General features: G+C 45.2%; 1 protein-coding gene across 1 annotated transcript in view; it reads left to right on the forward strand.

Moving 5' to 3' along the window:
• Positions 1-13,909, forward strand: part of RNF10 (ring finger protein 10) — a 551,920-nt gene that overhangs the window by 119,826 nt on the left and 418,185 nt on the right. Inside the window, exons 4-8 of the mRNA XM_078667693.1 lie at positions 7,381-7,471; positions 8,831-9,015; positions 9,204-9,340; positions 9,668-9,828; positions 10,090-10,215. Coding sequence (XP_078523819.1) covers positions 7,381-7,471; positions 8,831-9,015; positions 9,204-9,340; positions 9,668-9,828; positions 10,090-10,215 — 700 coding nt within the window. The remainder of the gene's footprint in view (positions 1-7,380; positions 7,472-8,830; positions 9,016-9,203; positions 9,341-9,667; positions 9,829-10,089; positions 10,216-13,909) is intronic.

Below are 13,909 nucleotides of genomic sequence, written 5' to 3' on the forward strand. Positions count from 1 at the left end.
AAGGGAAAAAACCCACAGTGTAATTACGTGGCCAGGCATGTTTAAAACAAAAAACACACGGTGGTGCATTTTACTATTCGCACATCAAGGACTGTTCTTTGCTGGCATGCTTAGTGCTGGAGCAATGATGTCAAACTGTGCACTTAAACATCGGTGCAGTGAGATCGGCGCAGACGGCGAAAAAGGAAGGAGAAGTGATGGCGCAGTGCGAAATGGTGTTGGAATTAAAAAGCCCGAGTTCCAAATGGGAACCAGTTCAGAGAAGGGGCGATTAAAAAAACAAAATGTTGCATATGGCGCAGTGCGAGACAGTATCCAGAATAGAAGTGAGAGGGTCCAGAGAGACTGGTGCATTTACGATGAGTAAACAGTGTTGGATACAGGGTTGTCTATACAGGGAGCAGTTTTATGTAACCGGCATGGTGACCTGAAGATATTATCACAGCAGATCCTAACCAGGTATACAATTGTCTATACAGTGAGCAGTATTGTGCGAACGGCACAGTGGCATTCGGGGAGAAAGTTAATATCAAGGCTAGTCCTTAAGGTGTGGACAATTATCTCTACAGTGAGCAAGTTTGTGTAAACGGCGCGGTGATAATAGAGGAGAAGGGTATTACCAAGACAGATCCTTAGGCGGGGAGGTAGTACAGGTCGAGAGAAGTGGATCGATTTGGACCTATGGAGAAGGTGGCCTGGATAAGTATTGTGCAGTCATGGTAAATTGAGTGTTAGAAAAATGAGCAGGGAATAGTTACCAATGATAGCGTGTATTTCAGATTATCCCGCTTTTGAGTCAATTAGACCATCCAGATCACGGCTCGCTGGGGAAAGGAAGTATGGGCTCAGTCAAAAATGTGTGACAGGGGGGCTGGGGTAAGGTTAAGCGGGTTAGGGTGTACTTGCAGTTGTACCGGTTGCAGAATCGCAGGACGCAGCATCTCTGGCAGGGATCGCTGTTGGGCTGTTCTATGGGAGCCGGCTAAAAAGACATGTGGTCTGGAAAAATAGAGAAGGGACTAGCACTGAGAGTGTGGTGGCCATATTGGAATGGCAGTCATGCAATTAGTACGCGGTGGCTATCTTGGAGTGGAGAATGAGATAGCATGGGGCATGTGATTAAAAATAACAAAGGAGGGACTAACGCTTAGCTAAGCGGTTCAAAGGTTAACTAAGACGTGGTGGCCATCTTGGAGTGGAGAATGAAAGGTGGTGAAGTGGTGGTTATGTAAGTGAAAATCAAGACTTAAAAACAATGTACATTCAAAATATCAAGAGGGGAAACAGATGGTTACATTTGAGAATATTTTCTATCCAAGGACAGAGACAGAACATTTCTTTGGCACAGTAATTTTTCTTTGACAGTTATTTTTTAACCAGGCATATCGGGGGGATGTTTGCACCTTCACTTAGAGGAGGGTTGTCCAATCCTCAAGGCGGTTGAGGCCCATACGGATACTGTTGGTCCTTAGTATCCAATGGAGCTCCTCCTTGTTAATTAGTTGTGACACATCCGCACCACGTGGTGGTGGTTTGATCTGTGTAATAATTGTCCAAGTCAAGTCTTTCATAGTGTTTTTTCCACAAAATGTTCCACCAAGGGGGCGTTTTCTGTGTTACATTTTATTCTGCTCCGGTGTTGCCCAATGTGAAGCTTTATTTTCTGAGTGGTTTGACCTATATATATTTTCATGCATGGGCAAAAGATCGCATACACCACATTTGATGAATTACAATTGGTAAAATGTTTTCTTTCAAACTTAATTGCGCCAAATGAGAAGGTTTTACCCTCAATAGTTGAATCACAGGCTACGCAGTTGCCACATTTCATGTGGCCAGTAAGTGCGGGTAGTCCCCATACATCATTTAGCGTAACTTTGGATGTAGGTTGCGGGAAGGATGCTCGTACCAGATCTTTGATATTTTTGGCCCGTTTGAAAGCAAACATTGGGCCTTCTAATTGTAGTTCCCCTGCATTCAGTACTGGCCAGTGTTTCAGTATGCTTTTCCTTAGTTTGAAGCTGGTGAGAAGGTAGTCACACATATGAGTCTGTCTTGGTTCTTTTTAGGCTTGGGTTCTAGCAAGACCTCACGGGGGCAGTACCAAGCTCTTTTAAGGGAGCGGCGTACCAATTTTTTCGGGTATCCTCTGTTTCTGAGTTGATCACTGAGAATTTTAGCCTCCTTATAATAATCTTCCTTAAAGTAACCATTCCTTTGAATACGTAGGAACTGGGAGTAAGGGAGGGAGTCTCTCAGGGCACGGGGATGATGGCTGTTGTAAGTTAACAGAGTATTACGCTCAGTGGGTTTACGATGGAGACTAGTGGTCAGACGGCCATCTGTGTGCTTAATTTCCAAATCAAGGAATGGTATTGAGTCTTTACTCATGGAGAGCATGTATTTCAACCCTCCACTGTTGTTGTTAAGCCAGTGTAGAAGGTGCGTGAGAGTGTCTGTAGAGTCAGTCCATAGTAGGAAGATATCATTTATGTATCGTTTCCACAGGGCTATGCCACTGTGGAAAGGATTAGAGGAGTTCAGGATACATGATGTTTCTATGTGGTCCATGTATAGAATGGCCAGGTTGGGAGCAAAAATAGCTCCCATGGAAGTCCCACGTACCTGGCCATAAAATACTACCTCAAAAAGAAAAGAATTCTTAGACAGATTTCCAGTAGTTGCAAAATGAATAGTGAGGGGACATTATGTGGGTGTGGTCGTATATTCAGAACTTTTTCAATCACCCGAAGAGACTCTACTTGAGGGATGTTAGTATATAATGACACCACTTCCAGCGTGCACATGGTGCTGCATGTGGGATCAAACGGATAGTCAATCATATTTATCATGGTGCCATTTATCTTGTTTTTCGGCATCGAAACGTCGTCGATACAATAGGATCATATGTACTGAATATGCTTGTGAATACTATGTACAATGGTCACTCAAACTATAATCAAGTCTGTTCACTGATTATAAGTATACAGACCGATTTGCTCGTTCTTACCTAAACTTGTTGTTTTGTCTTGTTCACTGTGGGTCACGGGCTGTGCCCCCTTGACATTACTTTCTGATTGTGTGCATCGCCAAATAAATTCCTGTTCGGCTGGACAAAGGACATAAATACTATTCCAGTTTGTGTCTATTCTTACCCTGATCATCCAAACTACTAAGGTCCACTCCATGAGTTTATGCCATATCTGGCAAGAGCAGAGCTCAAATGCTTGTGTAGGTACATTGCTATGGGAGTTCCTTGACTGAGTTTTGTGGAATCATTCAACATGGTTTGAATTGTGATTATTGTTCAAACAGATCAGTCATATTTGCTTTGGGCTAAGTTTAGATCCAAGCAACAAAGATATTAAGACGGTTCACCTGAGAGCCGGGACTATAATTGCAGAGGCACCAATTGAAAGATGGTTGCTCTTTTTGGATACAGAGGATGGCCTTACCTTTCTGTTCAAGTAAAGGTAAAAATCATGCAGATCCCTACTTTAGTTTCTGTGCAATTGTTAGCGTGCAAGTCCTATATCCGTTTTCAAAGCGCTGCTCTGTCCACTATCTTGTAGAGGCAATCTTTCATTAGGGATAAAGGAACGGTGAAGATGAAAATGCACCATTGCAAGATGGCCGCTCTTATTGGGGTACTGAGGATAGTCTTACCTTTCTGTTCATGCAGTGGACATTTGCGCAGAGTCCTACTTTACTTTCTGTGCATGGGCAGGAGGGGAAGTCATATCTGTTTCCATTAAGCTGCTCTGGCCACCATCTTGTAGAGGAAGCCTTTGTTTAAGGATAAAGTACACACTAGTGCAAAATTTGCTGATCAAAATCAGCTGCTGTGCAACAAAACTCCCACACAATGCAGCCCCCCCGGAGTGCACAGTTGTGTACGGGGACCTTATCGTTTCAACACCACTACACAAGCTTTCTTTTTAATCAATCCCCTCACCTCCGGCTCAATCAACAGTGCAGCCATTAGGCAGAGAAGGAAACTCTGAATTTGTTTCCCTCTTGCGTTTCCTAGCTCCAGAGGGTGATTTCTGGACGAGAGGAGAGCACAAATGTTGAAGCTGCGAGCACTTGGGCAAGATGGGTAAGGAGGCCTGGTTTAATTAGGCCGAATCCAGGGCGAGAGCATCCCAGACACAAGGCCGCTTAGGCGCTCACCTGTGGGCACCGAGCTGAGTCCGATCAGGCAGGGTAGGCGAGGGCAGATCGAGGCAGCGGGCTCAGCAAGACCGAAAAAAGGCAGCGGGCTCCCAGCCAGCAGAGCCGGCGCGCCACTGGGGGGCCATGAGCTGCGGTTGACCTCAGTAGCCCTACAGAATCTGAGCTGGCAGGGGGCTCGCCAACAGGAGAGCCCTTCCAGCAGCCACCAAGCCAGGGTAGAGGGGGCAAGCTCCACCCATAACAGGCCCTGGAAAGAGGCTGTAATACCCGGCTGGAGGGCCGTCTCAGAGCAACAACGGTTTTGGGAAGAGCAGACACAGGGAACACTGCCCCGGCTCCCTTGGGAGGGCAGCAAAATTCGGCTGGAAGCCACAGAGTTACGTTAGAGGGCCAACCTCTAATTTACAGCAGGGCCTGGCTCAAGGCTGTAAGTCCCGGCTGAGGGCCTCCTCACAGCAGCGGCTTCAGGATGATCCGAAGCAGGATATACCGCTCACTGGAAGAGGAGAGACCCACCTGTCGCAAGGGAAACATCCCAAAAAGTTCAGCACAGAAGTGGAGGCGAAGCTCGACTGTCCTGGGAAGAGCAATCCTGTTGAGAGCATTGAAGCAGAAGTGGTGAGGCTCGCCGGACCCAAGGAGAACGATGCAGCAGGTAAGTGACGTCAAAAATCAGCTTCCAGCCTGGAGTAGTGTAGAATTATAGTAGATGTATTAAATGTAAGGACGAGGATGTTGGATGGCTGGGTTATTGAGGGGATAACTACCGATTAAGGTAATCCCCAAACCCGCATCTCCTGGGATGAGCTTACTCTTAGCTGTGTAGCTTTGCTCGTAGTATATGGCCCTCTAGTTGTGTTAATTCCCCCTCTAGTTGTGTTAATTCCCCCTCTAGTTGTGTTAATTCCCCCTCTAGTTGTGTTAATTCCCCCTCTAGTTGTGTTAATTCCCCCTCTAGTTGTGTTAATTCCCCCTCTAGTTGTGTTAATTCCCCCTCTAGTTGTGTTAATTCCCCCTCTAGTTGTGTTAATTCCCCCTCTAGTTGTGTTAATTCCCCCTCTAGTTGTGTTAATTTCCCCTCTAGTTGTGTTAATTCCCCCTCTAGTTGTGTTAATTCCCCCTCTAGTTGTGTTAATTCCCCCTCTAGTTGTGTTAATTCCCCCTCTAGTTGTGTTAATTCCCCCTCTAGTTGTGTTAATTCCCCCTCTAGTTGTGTTAATTCCCCCTCTAGTTGTGTTAATTCCCCCTCTAGTTGTGTTAATTCCCCCTCTAGTTGTGTTAATTCCCCCTCTAGTTGTTTATTCACCCTCTAGTCTTTCCTATGCTCCCTGTTTGTCCTTCTGAATTCTGGCAGTCTGGGAAAGGGCCTGTCCCCTAACCACCGCCTTGAATGCCTCCCAGAGTGTCAGGGCTGAACCCACTGATTATTGATTTTCTTGGAAATGGAGATCTGTGGCTTTAACTCCATTCTGTATACGTCGGTTTTTAAGACACCAAGGTGTATTGGGCGGTATCCTCCCAGCTTGCCTTGCTCCTGTGCGTAAAAGGCCCACACCAGAGAGTGGCCTAATATGCCCCTCTCCAGGTGGTGTCTCTTTGAAACAAACTGCTTGGTCTGCCGGGGCCAGGATATAATCTATCCTAGAGGGCGGTCATGGGCACCAGAGTGGAACGTGTCCTGTCTCTCCTCAGGGTGGTGAACCTGCCATATGTCAACCAGTCCCATCCCGTTGCTGCTAGGAATTCTGAGAAGCGACTCTGGGGGTTTTCAGATTTGTCAAATATGAACTATAGCACGGAAAAGATCCCCTTATCACCTGAATTTGAAAGTTGAACTCATTCAAATATGAAAAACAATCCAATTTAGATTAATACAAAACATTCAGAGTATATGCTGGTATTGCAGCAGTTACATTCACTGGATGGGTAGATCAGTACTCCAAGTAGTCTGTCTTTTCTTAATGCTGCGGTAGTCGAAATGCCACCTTCTTTGCTGGTATGGGAATGGCTATATTAAGGGTTTAAATCTTTCACTGTGTACACTTTACTATCCAGATACATGGTGAGCTTCTTTACAGCCTCTGATTAAAGACTATTGTAGAGTCCATACATTTCAAAATCAATTTACAAAGGTTTCATTAATCCATTACTTTCTCCCTTGTCTTCTTTATGTGCTGGAGTGTAGACATTTTAAATAGTTCTGCTCAGATTTCATTTAAGTAAGTCTTTCAGTTACCTTAATATAAAATGATTTATTCCATGAAAATTAACCTTAGTCCAAATGGCAGAACCAGGATCTCTTTGCGGTTATTGGAGCTCTTGAAAGAGTTCCTTCATGTATTTAGGATCTTTTGTGGGTAAAGTTGCTGGAATCCAGTAGATTCAAATGTTTTGGTGAATATGCTTTTGTCTTCTAGTTTCTCACACTTGATTTGCTGCTTTTTCTTAGATTTTGCACCACAATGTTGCTTAATCGTTTACCTGATAACGGACTCTTGCTTTGCCTCCAGTTTTACCAATAGAAATAAATTGAATTTTTATTTTGATCAACTGGTCACGAATGCTATTTCTGCTTTCAGTCACATTCTGTTGCTAACAAGCAGCAGTAATTAAACTGGCATACTACACAGCTGGATAATTGTAGGAATGTCCGAGTGGCCATATCAGTGGTGGTTCAAGATATTCACATGTCTGGGAGACTGCACCAGATACTGTCAAGAATGCTGCATCTCCCTTAGTCGCTATGGTTTGGATGTACTTCCACAGCCTACCATTCTTGAACTTCACTGCCTACCTCCAATGTTCATACTGTAGGCTCGGTTCAAGCTTCAACAAGAATGCATGAATATTCTTAAGGTGAAACGTTATTCCACACTATAAAATTCTGTTCCTCTTCGTTTGCCGTAAAATCTTGGGTATTGCCTTGCTTCACTGAATTTGCAACCATGTCTCTGTAGCAGATCAGCTCATTTATATAAAAAAAAACACTTTTAGCATAAAAAGAAGAGAATTGGGTTTTGACTTAAATGATCTGGAAGTGTTCCTGATCTGAAGGGCGGGGTGTTAACATTTCGAAGTGTTTTACTAGGTGCTGCTGTTTGGAAAATATGGAATTTTCTGCTTGGATTGTTTTTGAGAAGTGATTTCATAAATAGTCAAAGAAAAATGCTGTAATGTAATTTCTTGTTTATATCTCCATTTTAGCTGCCAATTCGTGGTGTCCGAAGACCAAGATTACACTGTGCACTTTACTGACCCAGATACATTGGTGAACTGGGATTTTGTGGAACAAGTGGTAATATAAAATATTCGGAATTCACGAGACTGGGGCATGCTGAATGGCTTGATGGGTTAGGAGCATGTTACTTGTCTTGTGTGCAATGTGATGTGTATTTGGTTTCGTTAGATGATTAGATGTACCTTTTGTTTACTGGAGCCGCCCTGTGACTCATCTTAATTGAACATCTTGGGTAATTGTTTGTACCAAATGAGCCTTCTTTTGGTGGTACAGTGCAACATGCATTTAGCAGCATGCTGGTGAGACTGCTGAAGAACTTTTGCTCAGATTGTTTTAATAGTAGCAGTGTTTTCTCCCTGTTTGTATGTAGCAGAACAGTCTGAAGCCTGTTGAAAGCCATGTACCATGGTCCCTTTTATGATCGCAAAAGGAATGAGAAAGCATTGAAATGTATATAAATGGAACATGCTGGCACTTAAATTTCCAAAGCATGCATTTGGAAAATATTTACTTTCCGAACATGGATTTTTAACTTGTGTAGGGGGTTCCAGGTTCAACTTATCAAATGTTAATTCTTACCTGTAGTTTGAAAGGGGATGACTGGCTTAATAGTTTCCTCTGTGTGAAGGTGAGTTTCATTGGGATGTAGTTTTCTGGGTGTCAACAAGAACCCTTTGGAAGAAAACTCAACCGATTACTTTTAGGTTCTCAGCCTTAGCTCAGGGCACCTTAGCTTTTCAGTGGCTATAAAACAATGTAACGCTGGAGCTTAACTTTTATTTTATACTTTTTTGTGAGCTAGAAAACTATTTTAGAAATTCCAATTCATTCGTTTGCAGAAAAAGTATGGAGCTTTATTACATCTAATAAATGTCACTGCTTAGTCTTCAACAAAGTTGCTGGAATCAAAGTATCAAAAGAAAAAGTTTATGAATACATTTTGGGTGCAGTATAGAATCTTAGGCTGTACTGCAACTGCAGAGTAAATAAATTGGCAGTTTCTCGGTTAGGGTCTTGCTGATGTGCGTACAAGTGACTTTAATGTTTGAGTGCTGCCATTTCCACCTGTGCATAATCGAGCCCTTAAGTCCACTTTCTACTTCATCCGTTAAATAGAGTGGACCTGGCACAAAGTCCATGGCCAAAAGAGGAAATTTCTGCACTGGCATCGGCCACTAAATAAACTCTGGAAGAGTTGAAATTACAAATTTAGAATGTGGTGGTGAGGTAGGATGACTAATATGGGGAGACGTTATCCTTTACAACCCTTTTTCCATACAACTTCATCAAATAAATCATTTGTTTTCTCCACATATTGGTCAGCCACTGGTGTCATGGAGAGAAGGGCTCTAAATGTCATGCACACTGGTTCTTTATTTGAAGTGCATGACGTAAAATTAATTTTTTCCTTCCTAGCGCATTTGCAGCCATGAAGTCCCGTCCTGTCCAATTTGCTTATATCCACCAACTGCAGCCAAGATCACCCGCTGTGGGCATATTTTCTGTTGGCCGTGTATCCTGCACTACCTATCTCTAAGTGAAAGGGAGTGGAGCAAGTGCCCTATATGCTATGGGAGTGTTCTGAAGAAAGACCTAAAGAGGTAATGTAGGACATATTTTACCCTTTCTGTGCTCACCTTTGTGAATTGACACCACTGCCTCGCCTGATTTAGTATGTGCAACGATGCGTTATGAATTCTACCTTCTCCCTGATTATGTTCTTAAATAGTATGCCCTTTCTGGAAGTTCTTTCATGCAAGTCTTGCATTATTGATATGCTTTATTTTAGTGTTGTTGCTACAGAGACTCCCCTTTATTCTGTTGGGGACACCATCACGATGCAGCTGATGAGAAGGGAGAAAGGTGTCCTTCTAGCTCTGCCGAAGTCCAAATGGATGAAAGTGGAGCAGCCTATTCTCCTTGGAGGTGAGGATATTGCATCCTGCAGTGGTCTATAACAAGGTTACGTGAATAACATAAAAATGCCGGCATAAGTGAAGTGTTGACAAGTGTGCGACAAGTCTTGCTCCAGTAGTTTGAATGGTTTTGGTAGGATGTGAACCTGGAAAGATTGCTTTTGGAGTTGAGGCTAGCCAAGGCCAAATAATACCATAATCTAAGAAACTGGCTTAAATGTATTTTTTGGCGTGATGAACTGCTTTTGGTTTACACTTTTGTGAAATCTATTTGTATGCTTAATTATGAATTCTTGGGTAAATTACATCGTCAGTGGTTCCAATTCTTTTCCATTAGATGAACAGAACATGCAGTACTCAAAATTACTTGTGGCATCCAAAGAACAGATTCTGAAGCAAGTGATCCTAGAGGAGAAGCAAGCATTACAGAGACAGTATGAAGAAGAGAAAAGCTGCCCAGAATCGTGCTTTATCGAGGCTGCTATGGAAGAACTTCAGGTGTGCTGGGCTTAGTGGGAAATGTTTAAATTTGGTATCATTGTAAATGGCCCTTTGGATTGCTTATTGTAGTAATCAGATGAATTTGGGGAGGTTATGATTGTAGCGTATGATCTTACAAGCTAGGAAACGGATTTCCCTGATTGGACCCTTCCCTTAAATCATATTTGGTGGAATGCCTGGGGAATGTCGTTTCTTTGTTGGATGCTTGTAAATAACATTCAGTTGAACTGGAGTATTTTACTTGACTCCTGGGTTTAGGATCGAGAGAAGTGTTTGTCCATACTCCGTGATAGTGACCAGTGTGCCACAGCTGCAGCTCTGGAGGATTTGGCACTGGAGGAGCCCCAGGTTATGAGGGACCCCCATATCGCACCAGAAAGCAAGGTAAGGCAGACTAGTTCCATGTGATACTGGGCTTAAAGGTGGACTGGCATTGTTGCTGAAGGAGTACAATTGGTCTGTGAATAGAAGTCCCATGTGTATGAAGATCGTAATAAACTGTATGCCCCTTCTGAACATGGTAACCCCCTCCAAGTTTTCCATACATTGCCAAAGTAGCATTACAATTGTATTCCTTAGGTTTGGACGAAGTAATTTTAGAAGCCTTTTGACCCCCTACTTGACATCTTCAGTAGTTTATACTCCTGATGCTACTATTGGGACATGAAAGCAACAAATCTGACTTTATGTATGTTTGCATAAGTTTATAGCATGATACAGACTAAAGCTTCAGACAGTACATTACGTGTAGTGGTAGATATTTAATTGTCAGCATTAAGAATTCCGGCTGTGTTGTACATTTAACTCCCCTGAAAATTATAGCACTTAATCAAAGTCAAGTTGGCTTAATGTGCTTGCACCATGATTCTCATTTGTATACATTTGGCTTTACAAACCTAAGTATACCTGTCTGGTAGCTGGGAAAATCCATCCTGCAGTCATCTTAGCTCCCAAACACTTGGCTTGAACAACTGATACATTTCTTGGTTATGGAAGGCAACTAAATGGGTATAAAGTGGGTGAATGAAATATATTTGTTTATGGCAAAACTGCAGACAAGTAGACTACCATTTTTGTTTTAGGAATAGTCACATATGGGTCTTTGTTCTAATCACTGATTTTTACATGTAAAATTTAGTTAAAATGTTTCCTTTTTGCAAGTCAAGTTGAAACTGAAGTTTAACGTGAAATTGTAGGTATCACGGCACTGGCAGGCCCAGACTGGCATCTGTACTTGGAATTTAAGCTAGGGTGAGCTCACATATACCCACGTTAGCTAATTCTTTTTCATTTGCTATCTGGTTAAACTAGGGGCTAGTAAGTAGTTTGTCACTCTGTCTTTATACTTCTTGTTCTGGTTGAGCAGACTTAACTTATTTTTACCAATGCCCATAACTTTCTCATTAGATTTATAGTCCTACATTTTCTGATAAATAAGTTATTTTCTAAAATCATAATTGATCTTTAGCAGTAATTACATCTGTTAATGTGTTACGTTCATATTTTTATGGTTAAAACGCTTGCTATAGTGCTTGAGGTTATACTCACTAGGTGAGACTGTGCATTGTAAAATTGTAAAACGCGATGACTTGCGAGTTGCCCCCCTTCAGTGACAGCTTAAGTACAATATCACTTAATGATGTCTGCCTATTCTAATTCTCCAGTATTTATTCTTGCATGTGTAGAAGGAAATTAATTCATTTTAGCATAGAATGCACCTTCACACTGAGCCATCCTCTAAACGAATTTTCTTCTGCTGCACCAGGTCAAAATGGTAAACGGATGAAATGGCTTTGCCTCAAGAAGTCACTGAATTTCATCTGTAACCTTTTGTTTGACGAGCTCAAACGCACATCTGACCTTTGAAATGACCTTCTCAAGGCAAAGTTCATTGTGATTAATAACCTACCATATAGAATTATTTCTCCAACAGTAGTTGGTAAGCAAAATTGGCACTAAGAATTTTGTCCTGGTGTTTGAAGATTGGATTCATGTTGGTCATGTACACTTGTTAAAGCTTTTAGTTTTGCAGCTACTTAAAAAATCCTGATATAAAACCTTAGATGAGCACAGACTACTATGTTACATTGCACGCTCATGCTTAATAAGTGGCTGTTGTATTACAATATCTGAAAGAAACAGGTTAGTATTAGATTCCTTACCTTAGAATATCCCCAGGCGTCAGACTGGATCTGGAAACTTTTGCGTAGCAGTACCCTTGCGCGTCGATAGGCGTCGTCTGCGGCTCCGCGTCAGTCGTCAGCGGCGCCAGGATGACGTCGCCGGAGTACTTAGACGCCGCCCTCGCGCGCTGACGTCAGTTCTTCTGTTTTCCGCGCCAATCCGGAAAAAGTTGTACCGTAGTCAATTTTTGACTATCTTTTTCGATCCTTTTTGATCGTCTTTCGAAGTCTCGAGATTCCGACGGTGCCGGTAAGGATGACCGGGTTCAAACCCTGCATCGATTGCAGCCGACTAATGTGAGTCACCGACCCCCATCGCCGGTGCCTTCACTGTCTGGGCCCCGACCACGACGACAAGTCCTGCTCCGACTGCTGGGCCCTGACGTCCAAAGCTAGACTGGAGCGGTCCCGCAAGCGACTCTAGCTCCGGCAGTCAGCCCCGCGCCGCTCGAGGTCCCGGTCCGGAAGGAGGTCGAGGGACCGGTCGCGGGGCCAGAGTCACCACAGTTCTGGGAGTCTTCATCAGTCTTCGGGCTCGAAGTCCTCAGGTAAGAGGCACAAGAAGTCGAAGAGGCGACATCGCTCTTCTGACTCCCCCTGATGCTCGCGCGATGCGGCCGGGGGTTCGGGCGACACCGCCCCCGAGGCTCCGCCGGAGCTGCGGGGGTTCGGGCGACCGCGGCCCCGCCGGAGCCGCAGGAGTCGCGACCTGCTCCATACCCCCGGTCCCTGGGCAGCAGGCGACACCGCAGGAGTTAGAGTCCTACCTCATGGCCATGAGGTAGCTCGCTCCTCCGTCGGGCTCCGCGGTGCCTTGGGGCCCAGCGGCCCGACTGGTTCCCCACGCGGGTCGGGTGCTTCGGCGTGGTCGGGTGCTTCGGCGCTGTCGGGTTCTTCCGCCCCGACGCCGCAGGGCCCCTCCGGATCCGGGTTGCCGCCGGTCGACCTCACAACCGCGCTGGCTCCCAGGGTGTCGCCCCGCCAGGGCGCCGCCTTCCCAGGGCGACGCCGTCCCCAGTCCTACCCTCTATTCGGGTCCGGTGTCAGAGCGGCGCCGCTCAGCGCTGTTCTCGACGCCGATGGGAGACTTTTTTACTTCTACGACCCAGCCCCATCCTTTGAACCAGAGTACCAGGTGATGGGTGACGAGGGGGATTGGGAGGGGTCTGAGGGCCCTCTGGCATGTGAGTGTCAGTCTTCTCAGGACTGGACAGGTGAGCTTGGGGAGGCCAGTGGTCTGGCCACTTCGACGACACTGGTTTTGTCTCCCCTCCTACCGTGGCTACGGAGGAGGGGGCTGCCTATAGTGTGGTGCTGACGCGACCTGCCAAGGCCTTGGGCCTTGAGCTCCCCGTTGCGGCCGTGAGGACTAACCTCCTCCCGAGGTCCTTAAACCGCAGGCAAGCTCGGCCGAGCCTCTGCTGCCTTTTAATGAGGCATTGTCAGACGTTCTTCTGGGCACTTGGTCAAAGCCCGCTACAGGTCTGCCTGTAGATAGGAACGTGGCTAGGCGCCACCGCCCGGCTCCGGGCAACATTTGCTTCCTGTCCACCCACCCCACCACCGAGAGCCTGGCCATCCAGGCCTCTAAATCCCAGACTGCATTCCCGACTGCTCCCCCCTGATCGGGAATCCAAGAGGTATGAGCAATACCGGAAAAAGGTATTCTCCCTGAGTTTGGGGTTGCGGTCAGTCAACACCGCATGCCTCTTGAGCCGTTACACCCACTCTCTGTGGGACACGGTCGCGGACGTGCTGCCACAATGTCCGGAGGAGGCCCGGACTAAATTCTCCCAAGCCCTTGCGGAGGGTTGAGATGCGGCACGGTATTCCATCCGGTGTGGGCTGGATACCACGGACTCACTGGGCAGAGCGATGGCAACGGCGGTGGCGAT

Source organism: Lissotriton helveticus, chromosome 11, assembly GCF_964261635.1.
Source record: "Lissotriton helveticus chromosome 11, aLisHel1.1, whole genome shotgun sequence".
Taxonomy (NCBI): Eukaryota; Metazoa; Chordata; class Amphibia; order Caudata; family Salamandridae; genus Lissotriton; species Lissotriton helveticus.